Genomic DNA, 20,648 nt, shown 5'->3' on the forward strand with positions numbered 1-20,648 from the left:
AATCAACGTCCAGGGCAATGGGTAGTAATTGTAACTTGCCTTTGAGTTTTACAGTACATCAGAGATCGGTGAGGGCTGAGATTGCTCGATAGCTACCGCACCTTCCAGGCGCCAATTACCCTCCTCACTGCTTTCAGTATCAAAGGCAAAAAAAAATTGCTTTCTTTACGCTAAATGATCCACAGAGTGGAGCCAGATGGGCAAAGGGACTTGGAGAAATTATTGCAGCCTCTGCTGTGCCTGGGTCTCATCTATTTATTGCCGAGAAGGAAGCGCTGTACAGAAGATGTGGGACTGCAGGTGCTGCTTTCTGCACCTCACGGTCTCCATGATGAGTTGGTGATTAGCTTCAGGCAAAAAAAAAAAAATTAAGCCGTGCTCACTTTGCTTGTTGGACACTTCAATATATCAGAGAGGAAGAATGAAACTGCAGAGAAAAACCTTTTTGTCTTCTGACACTGCACTTCTACACAGGAAAAATACCTGTCCCTGCAACAGTGACTGTCATCAGCAGATGGCAATGCGCATTTCAACGGAGCCAGTTGCCCTTTTAAAATGGGGAAACCAAAGCTGATGAAATTAATTTGCTAGGGGACCAACCAGCAACCTTGCAGCATGTGAACTTCAGCTTCCGGTGTCCCAGCCAGGGCTCGGTCCATCACACCCTACTGCTGTTCTAGAAGCAGGGACACCCCTTTGTCAACTCTCCATCCCAAAATGGGTTTCCCTCCTCCCACGCAGCGCAAGACCTGCCAGGATCCTCAAATCACTGTCAGGCACTTGTACTAACAAAGATGTGTCCTCCTCATCTATTAAATCAAGATACAATGAATTTGGGCACAAGGTGGCTTGACCCAAGCCAAGTATTGGCTCCACCACACTCTTACGTGGTCGCACAATTGCAGTCTGCTACGCTGTGTGGGGCTTCAAGCACTTCACGCTTGCCTTGCCCCTTGTAGTTACACGGTCATGCAAATGTTTCCATCGCTGCCTAAAATGCTACAGGTCCAGCCAGCTCCCTTACGATGCACACTTTAATTAATCATCAGGACTGGCAGTGTTTCCAGTGCTTAAGGTCACTTGTAAAATCCAGGCTCTCTGCTGCGCAACTTCCTTTCTCCACTGTACCAGTTCTGGGTGACATGTATCCTTACTTACTGATGACTACACCCAAAACTACATATATTGCTTCAAGTTTGTTGTACAAGCAGTGGCCGTATGTGTGTCACCTCAAGGATGATCAAGCGAGCAAGAGCCCTTCCTCCAGCTTTGCCATTCTTCAGATCCAATGTTGAGTCCACAGAAGTGCAGTAACATTTCAGTTCCATAGTGTCAGCTGACATCCCTCTTCTGCAGAAAATTCCAAAAGTGTGGGTTTCCCATGTGCAGCTCTTTGAGCACCAGAGTAAGGGCTATGGCAGTGGAGCTCGCCAGCAATTCACTCCCAGATTTTAGCTCCAGATTTTGCTCAGGCTGAGGTATCTAGAAGAGGCTCTCTGTGCAGACGCTCAGGTTTCCGTAACACTTGACCCATATGAATTTCTCATACTCAACTTCTCATGCTTTCAGGTTTGACCCTCCACTCTAAGTGCTCTGAGCCATCACCCAGCATTGCAAGCCCCACCCCGGCTCAGAGCGCTTTGCTTTGTAAATGGTGAATAATAAGATGTTTTGGGGAGATGTTATCTCCCCAAAGTCCACACTGTACCATCCAAAAACACCATGTATCTTCTGGCTTAGTGTTTCCCACGTCTCCTTCCCGCACCCAAGTGTGATCATTTAAATGTTCCCGGGCAATAGCATGTCTTTTTAAGCCCAGTAGGCTGACTGCAAAAAAAAATATCCAATTAAATACTCATTTTTAATAGATGAATACAACTTGCATGCAGCCAAATCCCTTTATTAGCCTTTTATTTTTAATGCTATTAAATCACATTCTTCAGTTTCAGTTTTAGAGGAGTGTCTTCTCTCGCACGTGCTCACCAGCTCATCCACAGCTATTGAGCCTTTAACAATTCACTGCCCTCTCCCCTGCTTTGCTGGAAGTAAGGATGGACTTGGGTTGTTTCTGCGGGGTTTTGTTTTGTTTTGTTTTTTTACAGAAGACAAATTAAATTACAAATTATAAAAGTTACCTCTCACTTAGAGCTCGACATGCAGTCATCCCTGCACATCCCAGAGTCATTATTTCATCAAACCCTCTGGAGAAGTTGAAAGCACAGCAACCTCTGTGCCACTGAGAAGATGCAGTCTCCACACATGAGGCAGCCTCCATCCATGCAGCCTCAGGGCCACCTCCAGGTCGCATGGCCTTACCCAGCTCCAAGACCTCCAAGACCAGCCATAGTATTAACTGGAGTTCATCCTTTTTGACCTGATCCTTCCACCATTTTGGTCAGCTGCTGCCATGGTGGGTGCCCTCAGCTTCCTGGGCTGATCCTGGATGTCCCCTCCAGCCTCCTACGTCACTGGTCCTCCTGTCTCCGTTCCCAAGCCCTTGGCAGAGACTGAGCCTCTCCACAGCACCAGCATCTGCCCTCACTTCCCAAAATTTGTCCTGTCCTCATCTCTCTCTGTGCCTGCAAATCCAGCATCACTGATCTTTGCCACACCAGCACCTTCTCCCCTGTCCGTCACCCACCCTGCAGGACCAGCCCCAGCCGCTTCTGTGTCTCTCCACGTTCCTGGAGGAGCAACTCTGCCCCATGAGCTCAGCCCAAAGGTCCCTGCGCAGACATCAGGCATCTGGTGCATCGCCCTGGCATTGCGTGGGGAGCACAGCTCATTCATCAGCGTACCGAAGTGTCTGACATGAAAGCACAGGGATGTGTCATCCCTCTAATTTCTTCTCTCTTACGGCACCCTGGAGCTGTGAAGCAGCCAGGTCCAGGAACTCATTTAGTACCCAGGTACATTGCCCCCGGTGGAGGAGATTAAATGTCATCCTCTGGATTAAGTTTGACATAAAAAGCAATTATTTTTGGCACTGCAGGTTAAAAAGTGCTTTTGTCCCACACTGACGCACAGCTGATAACACCAAGCAGGGAGTCTGGTGAGCGACGGGCGCTGCAATCCACCGGCAACTGCTTTTGGTGCCTTCACCTCCCCATGCTCTGAGGCACGAGGACCAAATGCCCCTGTGGGACAAGGTCCCATGGGCACCTACTTAGCGTGTGCTGAGCCCGGTATCAAATACCGCAGCCATATTTCCCAGCAAGGGCTCCTTTGTGTGATCTTCACACTTGATGGGACAGGCACTTCCCAATCAGACCAGGACACTCAGCAGCATCAGATATTAGGGGAGAATCCCATCAGCAAAGCTTCACTTCTCTCTTATGAAAAGGAGCATCTTCCATAAAGACACGATTGAACAGATGGCTACTCTAGCAGCAATGAGATCGGGGTGAGCAGATCCAACTGCTAATGTTGGCCCTGGGCTGGTGAGCGGAGGCAGAGCTGGCAGGGAGGAGCCACAGCAGCAAAACACCTCGACAAACCTTCACCATAATTTTTCATAGAACCATCAAATCATGGAATCTTTAAGGTTGGAAGAGACCTCCAAGATCATCAAGTCCAATTGTCAACCCAACACCACCATGCCTACTAAACCACATCCTGAAGTGCCACGTCTGCATGTTCTTTGAACACCTCCAGGGATGGTGACCACACCACTGCCCTGGGCAGCCTGTTCCAGTGCCTGACCACTTTCAGTAAAGAAGTGTTTCCTAATATCCAACCTAAACCTCCCCTGCCACACCTTGAGGCCGTTTCCTCTCGTCCTATCGCTAGTTACTTGGGAGAAGAGATCAACACCCGCCTCCCTACAACCTCCTTTCAGGTAGCTGTAGAGAGCAATGAGGTCTCCCCTCAGCCTCCTCTTCTCCAGACTAAACAATCCCAGTTCCCTCAGCTGCTCCTCCTAGATGCAATTCATCTACAGGCATGGTCCAGAGGAGCCAGAGATCCGACACCCTCCTGCCCATAAAGAATTGTCACATACCCAGTGCAGCTTTCTCTCATTCCAGCCCCGATTCAATGATGCATTTTACTACCTCCCTCCTTTTCATTTTAATCCCAAGACCAGAGTATTTTTTAATGGCCATGGTTGTGCTTCAAACATAATATCGATCTTCTCTCTTGTTAGCTCTTCATGCCCAACCGTGTTAAGTGGTGGCAGCTCCAGTCTCCCCTGGGACGCAGGGACCAAGGTTGCTGGCGTGTTATTCAGTCTCACAAACCACAGCCCCAGCAGCAAGCCCCGCAGCCCCTTGTGCCCGTAAACAAAGGTTTGTCACCATAAACCGGCCCTGTGTGCTTGCACGGTGGCAAAGCTCCTGCCCGCAGTGGCCTCACCTCTGCTTTTGTAATAAAAAAAAATCTAATTTCTGGGTATTTCCGTTGGATTTCAGTCTGTATCCAAGTGAGATTTAACCAGACTGGAGTGTAACGCAAAACCAATCAGCCAGTGGACTGGAAAGATGTTATTTGCTATTTTTTAATACTAAAAATGCAAAATGTAAATAATCTGAAAATAATAAATCAGAAGCCCTGAAGCTGTGCACGTAAGTGCAGAGTAAGTTACAGCAAGAAAAAAAGCACAGCTCTCTGGGCAGACAGCCTCCAGAGGCAAATCAGTAAGCTTTAAACGGCATATTGACCAGTGAGAATGAACTTTGGGAAAACAGCTAAAAATGAAAAAACAAATATTTAAAATAAGGATTTTCAGTTTCCTGATACAAAGTGTGATTAAACCCAGCGATATAAATGTTTTGACTGCAAAACCCCAGGTCAAACTGCAGCCTGATGCTGGCAAATAATTTCATTATCTAGACTTGGCTTGTGTAATAGCAGATATTTTAATTGTCCTGCAGAAATCCTTTATTTATTTCTCAATATCCTTTTATATGAAGAAGGTTACATTTTGCAGGGATTTTCTTTTCTTTTTTTTTTACCACATTCCCAATTTGCTCTCCATTATATAAAGAAAAAAAAGAGATTAAAACTGAAGTGCAGTGAACCTCTGTTCACATCAGCCCTTTTCTCGTCACCCAGTTCCATTTCCTCTGCGTCAGATGAAAATGAATTAATTAGTGGAGAGACCCAACGGCTGCAGTTTATTCTTCGAGTCATTTGGTATGTAAGATTTGGAAAATTCACTTTGCTTGAGTAGACTCCTGCTTGTCTGGGTGATGTTTGGCTCACACCCCACCAGCAGTAGTGCCCGGGCAGCCTTGCCAGGCACTGCACCGCTCCCGTTCCGACCCACCGCGGGAGATTTCTTCCCTGCCAAACCCATGAGCTTCACGAGGAGGATGCTGTGAGCGAGAGCTGGAAATGCTCATGCAACAAAGATTGTCACACCAGGCTGGACGCGGCATCCTTCCCTGGGTGTCAGGTTTGGCCCCAGAGCTCTGAATTTGGAGCAAGGCTTCTTTTGCTTTCCCTCCAGTGCCTGCATTATCCATCACACTGAAATAAATACTTTGCCAGGAGCCCCTGGAAACCTCCAGGAAGGGTGGGTGAGCCTCCACTCCCGAACGCTGGCCCCAGTGACAAGGTTAACATTTCCCTTCTTGCACAATGTGCAAGACCTGGGACCTTTCTGGGGACATTTTTGGAAAGGGACACTCAACAGCTGCTACAAGGAGCCTGGGGAGATTTCCCACCTTGCGGATGCTAAGAAGCCTTTTGCTGGACAGAAAGAGAGCGTGGCACATCTCCACCGCTCTGGGAAGAGAATTTCCACCCTACCTTTGTGTTCTGCTTTGGAGGTTGTGCCCCCAGAGCCCCTTCACGAGCCAGGGCCGCAGTCACAGCCTCCCCTTCCTTCCCCAGCACCTCCTCTTCTCCTCGAATTGCAAAGTTCAGCCGGTGCCTGGTTTGGATCCCTCTGGTGTCTCCTTCAGCAGATTTCTGCAGGCAATGAGCTGTATGCTAGATACGGGGTAAATCTGCAGGAAAGCAGACTGAGAAAAGACAGAGGCTGCAGAGACTTTGAGTAAATCAAAAAACCCCCACTGTGCCTGGCAGGTGAAAAAATTGTGTTGCCAATACCATGCGGTTCTGTGTGTATATAACCCGCTGGTTAAATTTCTGTGTGTGCTTATGTCTTAGAATATACGCATGCTGATGATGCAGTGTGCTCACATACAGGCTGTCATAGAATCATAGAATCATAGAATCACATGGTTGGATGGGACCTATAAGATCATCTAGTCCAACCGTCTTCCCACTACCATTGCTGCCACAGCTACTAAACTGTCAATACAGTGGAGCACAGGGCACCAGTTACCCATTAAGAAGGAAGAGACTCACTGGTGGAAGTGTTTCCGCAGGGAATCGCCACCGTCATCTGTGCCGGCTCAGACCCAAACCCTCTCCTTGCTGGCCGGGGCTGTCCTGCTCCTAAGCCCTTGGGAGAACATCAGCATTGGGGAAGAAAAGGGGAAAACTGCGCGTGTTGCAAGCCTTGAGCAAGCTGAGAGGCGACACCCTTGTGCAGTGCATTTTTTTGCCCATTGAGGTCCAGCCTTAAAGCACTTTATAACCCCCATGTGCGCTGGGATGAGAGCTGCCCCAAAGTAAAGGAGCTTTTCGTGCCTGGCCCCAGGCCCTCAACCCAAGCCCAACCCCCGGTGGGCTCAGGCACAGCAGCAGCAACCACCCACGGGTGGTTCACCACCAGAGCAAGCAGGGAACGTCATTTGGTTTGTCCTTCCAAAATACATCGATGGAAACAACCCCACGCTGACCTCTCTGCACTGCTCCGCGTGGATCGGTGCCTCACGGCCAATTGCCTGCTTGTAATTAAATTAGGCCGAGCCCTGCGCCAGTGACCGCGGCTTCACTCAGCCCCAGGGAACCCACGCGGGGCAGCAACCCCGACAGGCGCCTAGGACATCCAGCTCGTCCCCTCCATCAGGGCACACATAACCTTGTCTGCGTAAGCGGGTTTTCTGCCGCCTCAGTGGCCCCACACAACGCTTTTCTTGTGCGGTTTTAACCTATCGCCTCTCTCCTCGCCCCTGTTTTCACAAACCCATGGCTCAGCTGGTGGAGTCAGGGACGTTGGGAGGAGACAGGCTGATGGACAGAGGCTCACAGTGAGGCAGCGTGACTGGAGAGAGTAATTTCCTTCGGAAAGAAACCGATGGAAAAAACCCATTGTCATTGTTTATCTTCTTTCAGCAGGTTTTGTTTTTCCATTGGAAAAAAGTCAGCAATGCAGCAAACAGCTTCATGAATATACAGATAGGTTTTGGCAACGACCAATTAGCACAGAGTGTGTCCGGGCAATCCCCAAATGGCTGTTTCCCTGGGAATATCTTGTTTTGAACAAGCCATTTTTCATTAGCGAAAATGCACACGCTTGGACAAACAGTTCTTGCTGGGAAGATGTGTGCGGAGACGGGGCAAACTGGGAAGGGCACGTGCCCTGGTACGCGCAGAGATGTCTGGCTATGTGGGAAAGATCAACGGGGTGAACATGTCAGTGTTGGGGCTCATTACAGCTACTGGAAACTCAGCCGAGAGAATTTGGGGTGTTAACTCATCACAGCCCATGGCCGATACCTACCTCCAGGGAAATCCTACCCCAAAAGTCCCAGGCTGAGGCTCCCAACCGCTTGTATCGCCCCTGCAAGCCCCACGTGAGTCCCTGCACTGACCACGCAACACGGAGAAAGAAATGCAACGCTCGAGTCTTCCAGCAATCATGTCACAGCTTGGACAGCTTTTTATTTCCCAATGTTTTAATTTAACAAAGTGCTACATTCCATAGTTACAGTATGAGGAGTGGTTCTTGTCTGAAATAGAAAACCACAAGAAAGCACAAGGACTGCTAATATCACTCTATGGAAGCAGTGCAGTCCAGAGAAACCTCACCTAGGGTGAACATCTGGCATAGGAGACATCTTGAAATACCAGCAGCTGTGGAATGCATCAGGGCAAGAGCTGCACATCAGGCAGGCTGGTTCCTCCCCTTGGAAGCCATCAAATCACAGAACAGTTTGGGTTGGAAGGGACCTTTAAAGCGCATCCAGTCCAACCCCCCTGCAAAGAGCAGGGACATCTCCAACCAGACCAGGTTGCTCAGAGCCCCAGCCAACCCGGCCTTGAATGTTTCCAGGGATGGGGCATCTGGAAATGGAGCTGTAGATGCCAAAGCGGTTATGTGATGCTTACAATAAATTCTGGCTTGTGCTATCAGGAAAATCCAAAACAGAGGCGAGAGACTTGTCTCATGCCGAGTCAAGAGATCATTATTGCTGCAGCGAAGCTGCCGGTCGCAGCTGTGCCTTTGCCTGGGGTCAAGGCTGCGTTAGCAGTGTCCCAAGCCACCTCTACATTCAGGGGCTTGCGGTTCACCTAGCATGCAGGACAAGGAGGGCGCTTCTTCGCTGTTTTCCTTGTCCTGTCTCTTTCAAAAGGATCTGCTTGTTTGGCAATGCGGAGCTATAGATTAAATCAGCAGAGCGTTAAGAGACTGGAGGCTTCAGCTCCCACCTGAAACCCTCCTCCTCTCCCTGCCTGCAATCTGATCACTTCAAGCAAATGAACCAAACTCCAGGAGAATATTTTTAAGAGCCCATTCCAAAGTCTTCTGGCCTTGGATGAGAAGAGAAGGAGCTGAACAATGCTTGTGCTTTAAGGACCTGCAGAAATTGCACTGACGTCAGGGGCACTGCAGAAAATCCCGTCTGTGCTCCAAAGGCTCCTACAAGATTCACTGGGACCCAATGCTGGTTTTGACTCTTTTTGATTCTTGCCTCCACACTAAGAACTAAGCTGACGACACAGGGAGCCTCCAGGCTCTGGGGCAGGTGCCTAAATAAAACCAACTATTCAACAGACACCTCCACTTCAAATGGACTTTAGCTGGGATCTCTCTGCACTGCTGAGTGGCTCAAGAAGTTGGCCAACAGTAGTCTTCTGCCAACCAGCAGCTCCCAACCAAGGCACCTTGGCTGGTGAAGCTGGACCGCCAGCAAAACCCTGGGGGAGCTCTGCTTTCCCACAAGGCTGGCTCCAGCCCAGACCACAGAGCCAACACTGAGCCATGCTGCGGCTGGACCTCCCTTTTGGCTACAACTCTCCTGCTCGCCCAGTTTGTCCCACGACACTTGCCACATAGCCGCTCCGGTATTTCCAACCATTTGTCGAGCCCCACCGGCAGCACTGCTGATTTCCAGCATCCCAGCCACCTGCTCTGTGTCCTCGCTGAGTGAAGCCGGGCTCTTGAGGGCACCAGGGCACCCAGCTGATGCACTAAAACACCACCTCCGTCGCTCTGAGTGGTAGCATCACCTTTAACTTCTTGAGTTCATTATGTTGGGGAGGGAGAAGAGAGATGGTGAAACTGATTGCCACTGTAGAAGGACAGTACTCCCAAAACTGTGGATTTATTAGCACAACAGAAGGCCAGGGCACCTCCCCACCAGCCTTCCCAATCCATCAAACCAACAACCTATCCATAAAGCCCCTCCTGCGTTGCCGGGGCTGTCGTACTTTTACTCAGACCAGCAGCCTCGCTCAGCCATCTCTCCATCTCCCGACCATCCAGGAGCTCTGCATTTTATCTGTTATTTAACGCAGCTTGGGCCGCTGTCACACACTGCACTGCCATGGCACCATTAACAAGAAAGCAAGGGTAGCTTGTCCTCCGCAGGCCATTCTGCACAAAACCCTGCTGATCTCCAGCTGCTTGGGTCTTGCTGGTACATCTGCTCTGTTCCGCAGCACCGCTGCCACCTCCTCTTCTCCAGTGTTACTTCAGGTCTCCCTTTCAGGCTACAGCTGCATGCAAAGGACTCGGCCAGCCCCGCTACCATCCTTCCTGCTCCCAGCCAGACTCCCTCTTGCAGAGGGGCCAGTGCCCTTTGTCATTGCTTATTCTCCACGCCTCCCTGGCTGGACCAGGGTAAAGCATTTCAAAACCATCCTGCAGCTGCCTGTGTAGTCTTGTTCCCAGCCTGCCTGGTGCTGTACTCAAAAGACAAGCCTTTCTGGAGATGACCTCCAGCTAACTGGAATGGAGAAGTCATTCCACCTTGCAGTCCCCCATCACACCTTGCCTGGAACAAATCATCAAAGAGCCCAGGGGACATTTCCTGATTCCCAAAACTCCAGGACAGCCAGCAACTCTCAACTGGACTGTTAACACCTCCCAACTACCTCCAAAATCCAAGAGACTTAGGAATGAGAAGAAAATAGGGAGAGATCAGTCCAGAAGGAAAAGTTCTTCTTAGCTTGGACCGAACATTTGTTTCAGAAGAAAGAGGCTTTAATTTTGAGTAGGGGCACCTGGAAAGCCTGTCCTAGAGGGATGAGGGTATAAAGAGTCCCCAACATGTTGACGGACCAGGTTTTACTGTGCCTTCCCCAACCCGCTTCCCACAAACTCTGCGGGATGAACGAGGGAGGGACCATGGGCAGCTCTTCATCTGGAAGACTAGCATCAGTAGCAGCATTTTGAATACAGGTCGTCCCACCTATTCTTCTCCAAGTGACTTGGTAGATGTGTGGGGAAGGCCCACAGGAAAGTAGCTGGGGTCTGAAGAACACTGCTTGTTCACAGCTGAACATCACACCTGATGACTTAATGTCCAGAGGAGGCCCTCTCAAGAGAGAACTGGACTTCAGAAAGGTCTTCCAAATGTGTTACCTTGCAAACCCACTCACATGCCCACGAGAGATTTGCTTACCATCATCTACATCTACCCTTCACTACCTGACAGGCCTTTTCACCTTTACAAGGAACGAAATCCTGCATCTGCCCCTCCTCAAACTCTCCTCCCTTCCCCTTCTTCAAAGACTCAGTGGGATTTAATCTCAGCAGATGTGCGGTCTGGCCTTATCTGCCCAGTCAGGTCTCCTCTGGCCACAGCTGCTGTTCCTGGTATGAAGGATGATTCCCACACAACAGTGATTCCCACCTCACAAAGACTGATGTTTTGCATAAATGTCAGATTGAAGTCATTCCACAACCAGAAGCAGAGATGAAGTAACACAGCCCTTTTTCTAGCTATTTTGACAGCATTTCTGTGCAAAGCATCGTTAGTTCCCCCTGCTCCATTCCAGTAATGTCTCAGACACTGGCTGTCCCCCTCTGCAACCCGGTGCTAGCAGCCCAGGCAGCACGGCAGCTTGCCCTCACCCCGTGCCACCCCTGGGCTTCAGCTCCACAACCCTCTGCAGCCACCTGTCCTACAGCTTCACCTTTTCCCCCCGCGGCCAAGGGCTCCTCAGCGCGACCACATCAGCTCCCCGCAGCAGACGCCTCCCCAGCTGTGGCTGCCACTGCTTTCCAGCTGCGAGCCACAAATCCCTCAATGCTGACAGCCGCCAAACTTCTGGTGCCTTTCTGCGTTTGGTGGTCTGGAGACAAGACCCATCCAGATCCCCCAAAGGTGCTGCCACTCACACAGCTTCCAGGGGCTGAAAATGCAATTTCCAGTGGGTAAAGGAGACGGATGCTCCGCTTTCGTCTCTGTGTGGATGCAGCCTTGTGAAAGTGATGAACCACCAACTAGTGTCCTTCAAACAGGAGGCAGAAGCTGAGGAAACCCCCAACCTGCCTCTTCCCTCGCCTACTTGCACACTGAACAAAAGCGAAGAGATCCATGCAAGACGATCCATCAGTAGGCGAGCGCTGGCATTTATTGTGCTGTAACAGACAGTGCTGGTTGAAAACGGACTGGGATTTGTGCCGCGAGGCCATTCCTCTGCATCTCCAAGAAGCGTGAGGCAGAGCTGAAGGAAGAAAGAAGGGGTGAGAGTCGGGGAACCAAGTGCAGAAATGTGCTTCAAACTGTACGGACAACGCTGTACACGGGCACCTCTCGGGTGGTGAGGGATACGGTTCAAGTGTATAACTCATTAATTAAGCAGAGCAGCTAATCTTAGCACTAATGAACTCTAGCTCAGGTAATGTAACATTGAAAATTAACAAATTGGACAGAAGTCATTCACAGTAAAGATTTCCATTCCTGGGTTAGGCGAGAGCTATCGTTATGATTAGATGACTGCCAGCCAGGACCAGAGCAGGACACCGGGATAATGGGAAAAGAATCATCCGTACATATCAGCTCCGACGCACTGCGGATCTGAATGAGGCGCCAGGTGCAGATGTGAAATCTCACTACTGTGTCAAAACAAACATGGGGGCACAGTACACATAGAGCAGAGCATGCTGTTTCGCTGGGCTGGTACCGACCGCTGCTGGGTGGCTCGGGGCGGCAGAGAGCAGCGATGCAGCAGAAAGTCGCTTGTTCGTTTTCTCCCCCTCCCTCCTTTTAAAAGTCACGGGCCGTCACAAGGGCACTGCGGTTTGAATCAAAATTCATCTTCAGAGCTGTCAGCTAGGAGCATGACTCGGTCTTGCATGCTGTTGAATTCCCTCTGCTAGGGGAAGAAAAGAAACGTGAAAGAGCTCCACGCGCAGAAAGGAAATGAAGAGCATTCGGATCCGCCCCCCGTCCTCTAACCGAGGGACTCCAACCCAGACAAACCACAACCCGGCTGCACGCGCTGTACAGCCACGATGGCTAACAGGAGACTGGGTGGGATTGGGGTTCTCCTTTGCAGCTGCCATACCTTTCTTTTATGTCTCTTCGAGCCGTTTCTCCTTCGGCGATTCATAATCTTAATGCTGTAGAGTGCTCCCAGGATAAAGAGGGCTCCGGCTATTCCGACTCCGACAGGAACCAGCATCCCTGACATGTACCCCGCCTGCGTGGGAAAGAGAAGAAGCAGAGCCGCACTCACAAGACCATCCTTCGAGAGTCCTCTTCCACCAGTCTGGGACTGCGACACATCCCTCTGTGGCTTTTATCAAAGTTGACTATAGTTGAGTCCCTACCGCATGGCTGCATCGGATGGGCCCTGCTTCCAGGACCAGCCGACCAGCCCCGCTCCAGGACCAAGCTGGTAACCACCACGGCCCAGTCACCACCAGCTTTTGCTAAGATACCTCCTTATAACAGTTGAGGTGCTGCAGTGTTCACCAACCTTCAGGAGAGGGAATAATTCTGGTGCAAAGTTGCAAGTGCTGGGGTGGAGCGTGAAGAGAAGAGCATGTGTACAGGAAAACCTCAACTGCCAAGGCAATCTCCAGCCACAACAAAGACCTGTGACGACCCAAACAGCCTTACCACATGCTGTGTAGAGCAGGATGAGTGCTCCTCCAAGCTCCCCAGGTACCGCCAGCATTAATCAAGGCACGGGTATATGCCTGTGCCTTGCCACACGTCTGGTCACGCACACCGGAGCTCAATTCGCAGAGCCAAAAGCTGCCGCTATGCTTTTTGGCATGAATCTGGACTAGCAGCGTGGCGCCAAGTGATGCCCACAGCTCTCCGCACCGTCCTGCAGCCCCTGGGGCTGGGAGAGCACGGTGCAGGTGGAAGAGCCAGCCCCGTTGGATGAAGCTCTGAGCAACCTGATCTGGTTGGAGATGTCCCTGCTCCTTGCAGAGAGGTTGGACTGGATGGCCTTTGAAGGTCCCTTCCAACCCTAATGATTCTATGAAAATATTCCTAAGTGCTTGTTATTTTATGTTTTACTGTTTGAAATGAAAATTAACCTATGTTTTAAGGTGCCAAATTGCTTCAGCATCCTCTTCAGCATCCTCACCTAAGTCAGGCTGGGAGGGTCAATGGAGTAAGGGGGGGCAGCTCCCTTCCTCATTAGTGCCGCCTTCGTTCACGCTGCCACAATGGGGTCCTCTGCTGTGGCACCACAGCCATGCCCTTCACCATCTACACCCCCCCAAAATAGATCTTACACCTGCCAGAGGACACATGGACAATTCAGAGGACTATCAGACAGCTCTTAGCAAGCTGAGCGGGGGCAAGAAAAGCCTCTTCAGTGTGCTCTGCCCTGCCCTCGTACGCTTACCTGGAGAACGAAAATAACTTTTATCTGGGGCAGACAAAATGCTCACAAGGGCTGTTTTGCTCTCCCAAACCCCTCCAGGTCCTGCTTGGTGCTTTAAATAGTGACAATTTTGCGCCTGGATCTCAAGGCTTGAGGGATCTTCAGCTGGGTTGCGGAGGTCCCCTGAACGCCCTCCCAGAAAACCCAGCCCTGCTCAGCACGCGCGCTTGGAGGGGGGCTGTGTACTGCACCCCAGCCCCAGAAAAGGAGGTTAGTGAGAACACGGCTAAAAGACTGTATCTCTGCTAGGTAATTAAGGTGCCTTAATTGGGTGACCTAATTAGTGCAGCGTGGGTTTTTCTATTTCTGGAGGTTTGCCGCTGGCGTGGGCGGCGAGGGGAGGCTGCAAATGGCTTTTTAGCTGCTGCCCAGCTGAGTTTCCCTGTCAGAAATCACCAGTTTTAGTAGGATGAGCTCCCTAGCCCATCCGCGAGCCTTCATCACGCCTGGCCAGCCCATGCCCTTTTACAGGCTTCCCCCGACAGCTGAACCAAGGATTTATACCCCAAAAGCCTGCAACGTGAAGCAGATCCAGGACCTGTTCTCTCAGTCCTTCTGCGTCACGCAGCCCAACTCATGAGGGCTTTTGCACTTGTCTGACAGAAAACCAACTCTGAAGCCACAGTTTTACTCCTTTGCCATGAGGAAGATGCAGATTCTTTACAGATCCTAGGGATGCTTTAATACACCCAGTCCTGGGCCATGACCTTGATCTTGACCATGACCTTCCTGGCTCTACCGGACTTTGAGATAACAGCAACAGAGGACTTCAGAGGGACCTCATCTTCATTATTCGCCATACCAAATGCAACATTTGCACAGTGGTTGCAGGAGATCAGACATAAATCTGTCACTGACCCAGACTGACCCATGGTACCCATGGTCCTGGTACCATGCTCCCCACACCCTTCCCACTCCCAGCCGCGCAGCCCTGATGGACACAGGAGGAGACATCTCCCAGGGACGAGGCCATCATGTGTCGGGATTCTCTTTTGGATGGAGAGATTGTAAAATAGAGAGGACAGGGCTCTGCCAGCAGCAAATGTGAGGGGCATATATTGTACCAGTGCTGAAAAACTCGACAAGGAAGAGGAGGAAACAGTGTAAGCAGGTTCATTTGGGAGTGATTTGCTTCACTAGCATTTGGTTGGGGGAGTGGGTTTTGTTGGGCTTTTGGGCAGTTGACCCATGCATGCTATGTTCACTCCAGGCACTCAACCAGCCTCGGTGTCTGCTTTTTACCTTCGTCAGGAAAACCATTCTCCATCCTTTAAGCATTCACTCTGGCTGAATCCCAGGCCAGGGTGCTTTGCTATGAGCATAGATCACACTAGACATGCCTCCTTCCTATTGTAGGCAGAAAAGCAACTCAACAAGGGCTGGGCAGGAACCCACTGTAGACCTTTCCAGTCTCCAGTTCTGGAAAACAGATACCCAGACCTCATCTCTCTGTTTAGACTTGAAAGTAAGGTGCTGCTGAAATTTGCTGGGGATCACGTGGGAAGGCTGGCCTCCTAGGGTGACAATCTGCTCAAGCTTAGTATTTTCAGGGGCTGGAGTTTCCTATTGAGTCATTATTCCTTGTGGCATTTTTTTTTCTATTAACTCTGATCCTGTTCAAGAATTTCCAAGCCCTGCTGAGTCACAAAATGTTCTTGTCTTAAAACACTACTGTCACCTCATTTCTAGCTTCATGGCTTTGCTGTCACCAACGCAACATTTGGAAGGTTTCACAGCCATTTCAAAATGTTAGTATTTGCTCTAGGGCAGCAGAGCCTAAAAACCCATCAGTGCCTGTGGCTGGCATAACTTTTGATTCCATGCACCATCACCCTGTAATGCCAGGGAGAGAAGATCGGGGTCTGTTATCTTTTCATTCTGCCTGCATTTGCTTTTTCCTTCCAGGAATTTGCGGCTCTTCTTGCATGTGGAGGCAGGAAAGGTCTCATGCAGAGGCGGTGGCATGGCACGCAGCCCCTCACCAGGGGGAATCACCAGGTCCTTCTGGTTTGGATCCAGAACCAAGATTAGGACTGAGGAGTGGAAGTAAGTTAGAGGGCAATAAAAGAAAGTAACCCAGGTAGTCTGATGAGAAGGTGATTTTCTAGTCCAGAGAAGTCCCTGTCCCTCTTTCTGCTCTTAGTCACTCCTCATCCGGGATGTACTGTGGATTTACACCGCTATGTACAACAGCAGCATCAGCCTCCTAGAGAAAATTCTAAGCCCCTTCTCAATTGTTTTTGTAGAGATAATAAACTGCACTGACAAGAGTTCATTTGTTCCTGCAAGGAAAAATGGTTTTGCTTTTAAAGTAATTGAAAAACTGAGCCTCCTACCTTATCTTTCAGCTTCTCCATCCAGCTTCTCACTGAAAAATAAGACAAAAAAGCGGTAATCATGTTACTTATGTTATATTAATCAGTGACGAATGATAACGATAGTAGTAAAATAGACACTAATTAATGTGACAAGCTGATAACACTTTCCATTAGATTTCCTTTTCTCATTCATGAAAAAGAGCAAATGTGGCAAATCAACCCAAGAAACTCTCCAAGCGAGCTGGCAGGCAAGAAGCTTGCTGTTGCCGCGCAGTCCACATCTTCGGAGCGATTTGAAAAGCAGGATGAAAAACAGTATTTCGGGTTGTGGGTTTTTAACCAGCACTTCTCATCTATGCACTGGGATGTCTGACAAGAAAAAAACCTTACAGCGTGGCGATCCCCTTGTGCTGGCCACCTCCACAGAGAAATTCTTCCCTCTATTTGGCATAGCCCGTAACAATGCCTAAAAAAGGGATTATTCCCTGTCTTGTATTTCCCTGCTTTTCTGGAAGCAGCCACTGCCTGCTCTGGGAAGTCACCAGAGGAACTGGGACAGCACTGGGGGTGCAAAGTTACCAAGCCAAGTAAATTTATACTGCCATAGACTTTAATGTCCTAACAGTTAATATAAGTCCCATGAAACACCTTTGAGAGGTCCAAACAAATTCCTACTCATAGGTAAAGGGCAAGAAAAGAGTTAATTGTTCGGTTGTTTCAGGGTTGTTCAGCAACAGTGTTTAAGCCCTGGTCAAGGATCCCTCTTTCTCCAGGAGGACAATGCTACAGGCACAAGGGGACTCTAGGATGTACCAGTGTCCTTCGGCAGGACATTTCTCCCAGGATGCGTTAGATCCCAAATGTAACGCACCGTTTATGGAGTGAGGCCCTGTTTCCAAACCTGTTTTCTTACAGAAGCTCTCTTCAAAGCTTGCATTAGCTGTATCAGAATCTGCACGTGCACATAGGTGTGAAGGCGCCGGGGAGACCTTATAGCGGCCTTCCAGTACCTAAAGGGGGCCTCTGGGAAAGATGAGGAGAAACTCTTCAAGCAGGGTGATAGGATGAGGGGTAATAGTTTTAAACTAGAAGGAAGCAAATTCAGACTGGACATAAAGAAGAAAATTTTTACACTGAGGGTGGTGAAACACTGGCCCAGGTTGCCCAGAGAGGTGGCGGATGGCCCATCCCTGGAAACATCCAAGGCCGGGTTGGCCGGGGCTCTGAGCAACCTGATCTGGTTGGAGATGTCCCTGCTCCTTGCAGGGGGGTAGGACTGGATGGTCTTTGAGGGTCCCAATCCATCCTTTGATTCTATGACTCTATATACCACTTGGGGTAATCATTCTTCTGAAATCAGAACCTTAGTGTGAGTGGGGAGGGTGCAGCCGTAGGGCCATCAGTAAATAACCTTTTAATGCCTCAGATACAATACAGAGAAGCACAGCAGCCAGGAAGTAATAAGATTCAGCCCAGATGTCAGCATCACTGAATTAACCTGCACAATTTTAACAAGTGTGAAGTGATATGAATATTCCCTTTTTAACTATTAGTAACATAACATTTTCCAAACGGAAGTATCTCATATTACCTAGAGGTGAAAAAAATGTGAAACGGGCACAGAAGCATACACACAAACTCACTTGTCTCTGATGTGCAGCTAAGAAATAAAATGAGTTATCTGGGAGACACACTCAGACACCCACAGCACCAGAAGAGGACAAAACATCTACTTCTACCAACTCTTCCCAGCTTTAGTCCTGACCTGCATGGACTAAGCCTTAGTAAACTCAATTGATGAAGATGCCATCACCATCGTCCTCTGCAAGTCCAAGCCTGCATGCCTTGAATTGCTGGTGTTTCGCTCCCAGGGGAATACCAGAGAGGAAGGAACGTGTGGTTCCCCTGGGCGAGGTTCCTCAGCTGGGTTTCTAGGTGTAACACCAAAACACTGGGTGTAAACGTAGACTTTCAAGGTGAGCTCCTACACCATTGCCTTGCTGACAGGCGTGGGAGAGATCACAACACCCAGAAAATTCTGCTTAAAACCACAAATACTGCAAACCAAAGGAATTGATCCCAAAATTCATGCCAAAGAGCCTTCTCATGACTCTCATGTCTAACGATGCTATCGTGTTTTATTCCAGGCTGCCAGGAGGAGAGGTGATGGTGACTCCCAGTCACATAATAACAGTCAGAGCTTCCAAACCACAGTGCACATTGTGAATCTTCAGAGTGATGCCCTCCATCCACATCCAGACAGCTACAGGAGTACACACGGTGCGTGCAGACAGCAAAGCCGCTGTGATGCTGGGCTGGCCGCAGCTGAAGCTAAGCACAAAGACTATTTTCACAATAATTATATGGGATTGGTGATCTCATCAATAGTCGACCCACTTTCTTGCAGCTGAACAACGCTGGTGCCTCTAAAGCAGCAATTAACTCAGGAGTATTTCTGACAAGTCAGAGGCAGGGGCTGACCTAATAACATTCTACCACCGACTTCTAACGAACACAAATTCCAGCTTCGTTCCCCTCTGCTCCACAAAATGACAGCAGCACGTCCGTTGGGACCCAGGGACACTACAGTACAAATCTTTATTTGCTATTTATCCAATTGCTTATTATTAAAACCGACCTTGCTTTGAGCTGTGGAGAGCACATGCCAGACGCCTTTGTGAACCACCCTAAGCCACAGAAAAAACTAACACCACGTGATTCCTCCTCCGGAGTGGATGTCTCTTCAAGAGATGCAATAATGCAGCTACAGCCTGGCTGGGCGAAAGCCCCTGACCTGTGCTAGATGAAAATAATGGTCCCAAATTCAGGAGATCAAAAACCTGGCTGGCCCTCCAACGTCCCAGCAGGACAGCACGGGTGTGCGGCAGCAGTGGGTCCAGCTCTTCTCCCAGGCAGGAACGGGGAGCACGGAGCAGCCGCAGCCACGGTCCCGGACCCCCAGCTCTGCAGCCGGTCAGGCTGGGGCCATGACAAGTCAAGGAGCACGGGATTACTGTGAATTACAAACACTTTTAATGTCAGTAAGGGACAAAACTGTTTTTAGACCTTTGAGGAGACAACAAGCCACTGTGCCATTAAAACCAAGTGCTTACTGCTCCCGTTATTTACCCATATGTGGACACGTGGGGTGTGGGTAGGAGCTACAGCACTTTTTCAAGTTAAAACTGGTATCTACACTAAACGGCTACCACCAATTAATTCTCAACTTCAGGCTCTAATTATGCATCATTATCCATAATTAATATTCTGAACTTGGTCTTGGAAAAGGAACATTGTGGATGGCACCTTCTCATAAAAATGCAAGGCTCTCCGAAAACACTAGGTGACTTGCCACTGAGGCAAATAATTAGTAACAAATACTCTACTCCATGTATTTTTCATCATCTCCTTTTTTTTTTTTCCCTTCCCTGATCACTGAATGTCCTGAACAAATGACAACAGTCTCTGGGTGTGAAATTCCTAACAAGCGTCTGCCGTGCCGGCTCCTCTTCAGCAGCATTTGAAGGATGGTGACTCGTCCAAACTCCCTGCGTCAGTTTAATTTTGATCCCCTGGTTTCACGGCGAGCCGAGTTACACCACTGTGGAGCACTTCCGAAAATTACATACATAATCTGGCATTTCCGCAGTGATTTATATAATGTCTGCATCTCCGCAAATTAATTTTAAATAACTTATAGCTTAAGATTAAGCAGGTCAGGAGCATGGAGGAGGAGCACAGTTGTCCGGCACTGGCGTCAGAGCAGCCCAGGATGAATTCAGACAGTTACAGATGCAGCGCGCTATTTTTAGTCATTTTTAGCCAGCCTTCCCCTTGAAAATGTGCAGCCAGCTATTAAGAAGCCGCGGTGCCAACTCAAGAAGTCAGGCTAATTTGCAGAGGGAAGGAGCAGCCTGCGGTGCCTGCCTGGCCCTTCCTTGGAGGAACCTGGTCCAAAGGGACAGTGAAAAAGCCCCATGAGCAAAAAACCTTCTGGAAGTTCAGACTTTGTCAGATGCAGGCTGAAGGCTCAGGAGAGGGGCAAGAGGTGACATTTGAGGGTCTGCGGGACGTGGCACTGGCTGGCCCAACACCTCATTTTACCACTGAACCCTTCAATGTTATAAATCCAAACAAACCCTCATGGGAGACGGTTCTTGTGCTCCCATCCTTCTCCTTTCCACTGTGTCCTACAGCTCTACATCCGCTATACATACAGATTCAGCCAGCTTACCCAAGCTGCTCATTTGTTTCTTGCAGAGAGGGTGATCAGATATAATTTACAACAGAGAACTGAAATAAGAGGTTTGGAAGCCGCCACCAAGTTCAGCTGGAAAGATCCTCCAACAACGAAGCGTTCTCATGATTTACATCAGGGGAAAATCCAGTATTTGT

At 49.4% G+C, this 20,648-nt stretch overlaps 1 protein-coding gene and 1 long non-coding RNA gene across 2 annotated transcripts in view; both read right to left on the reverse strand.

Moving 5' to 3' along the window:
• Positions 1–7,708: 7,708 nt before the first annotated feature.
• LOC147600436 (uncharacterized) overlaps positions 7,709–20,648 on the reverse strand; it is a 759,986-nt gene continuing 747,046 nt past the window's right edge. Inside the window, exon 2 of the long non-coding RNA XR_015258627.1 lies at positions 7,709–7,981. This is a non-coding gene — a long non-coding RNA (uncharacterized LOC147600436). The remainder of the gene's footprint in view (positions 7,982–20,648) is intronic.
• Positions 11,637–20,648, reverse strand: part of ARMH4 (armadillo like helical domain containing 4) — a 59,143-nt gene continuing 50,131 nt past the window's right edge. The window contains exons 6-8 of the mRNA XM_086748307.1: positions 16,272–16,303; positions 12,595–12,729; positions 11,637–12,402 (exon numbers count right to left, since the gene is read on the reverse strand). Coding sequence (XP_086604433.1) covers positions 12,334–12,402; positions 12,595–12,729; positions 16,272–16,303 — 236 coding nt within the window. The 3' untranslated portion in view covers positions 11,637–12,333. The remainder of the gene's footprint in view (positions 12,403–12,594; positions 12,730–16,271; positions 16,304–20,648) is intronic.

Source organism: Chlamydotis macqueenii, chromosome 5 (assembly GCF_036417535.1).
Source record: "Chlamydotis macqueenii isolate bChlMac1 chromosome 5, bChlMac1.mat, whole genome shotgun sequence".
NCBI classification, from domain to species: domain Eukaryota; kingdom Metazoa; phylum Chordata; class Aves; order Otidiformes; family Otididae; genus Chlamydotis; species Chlamydotis macqueenii.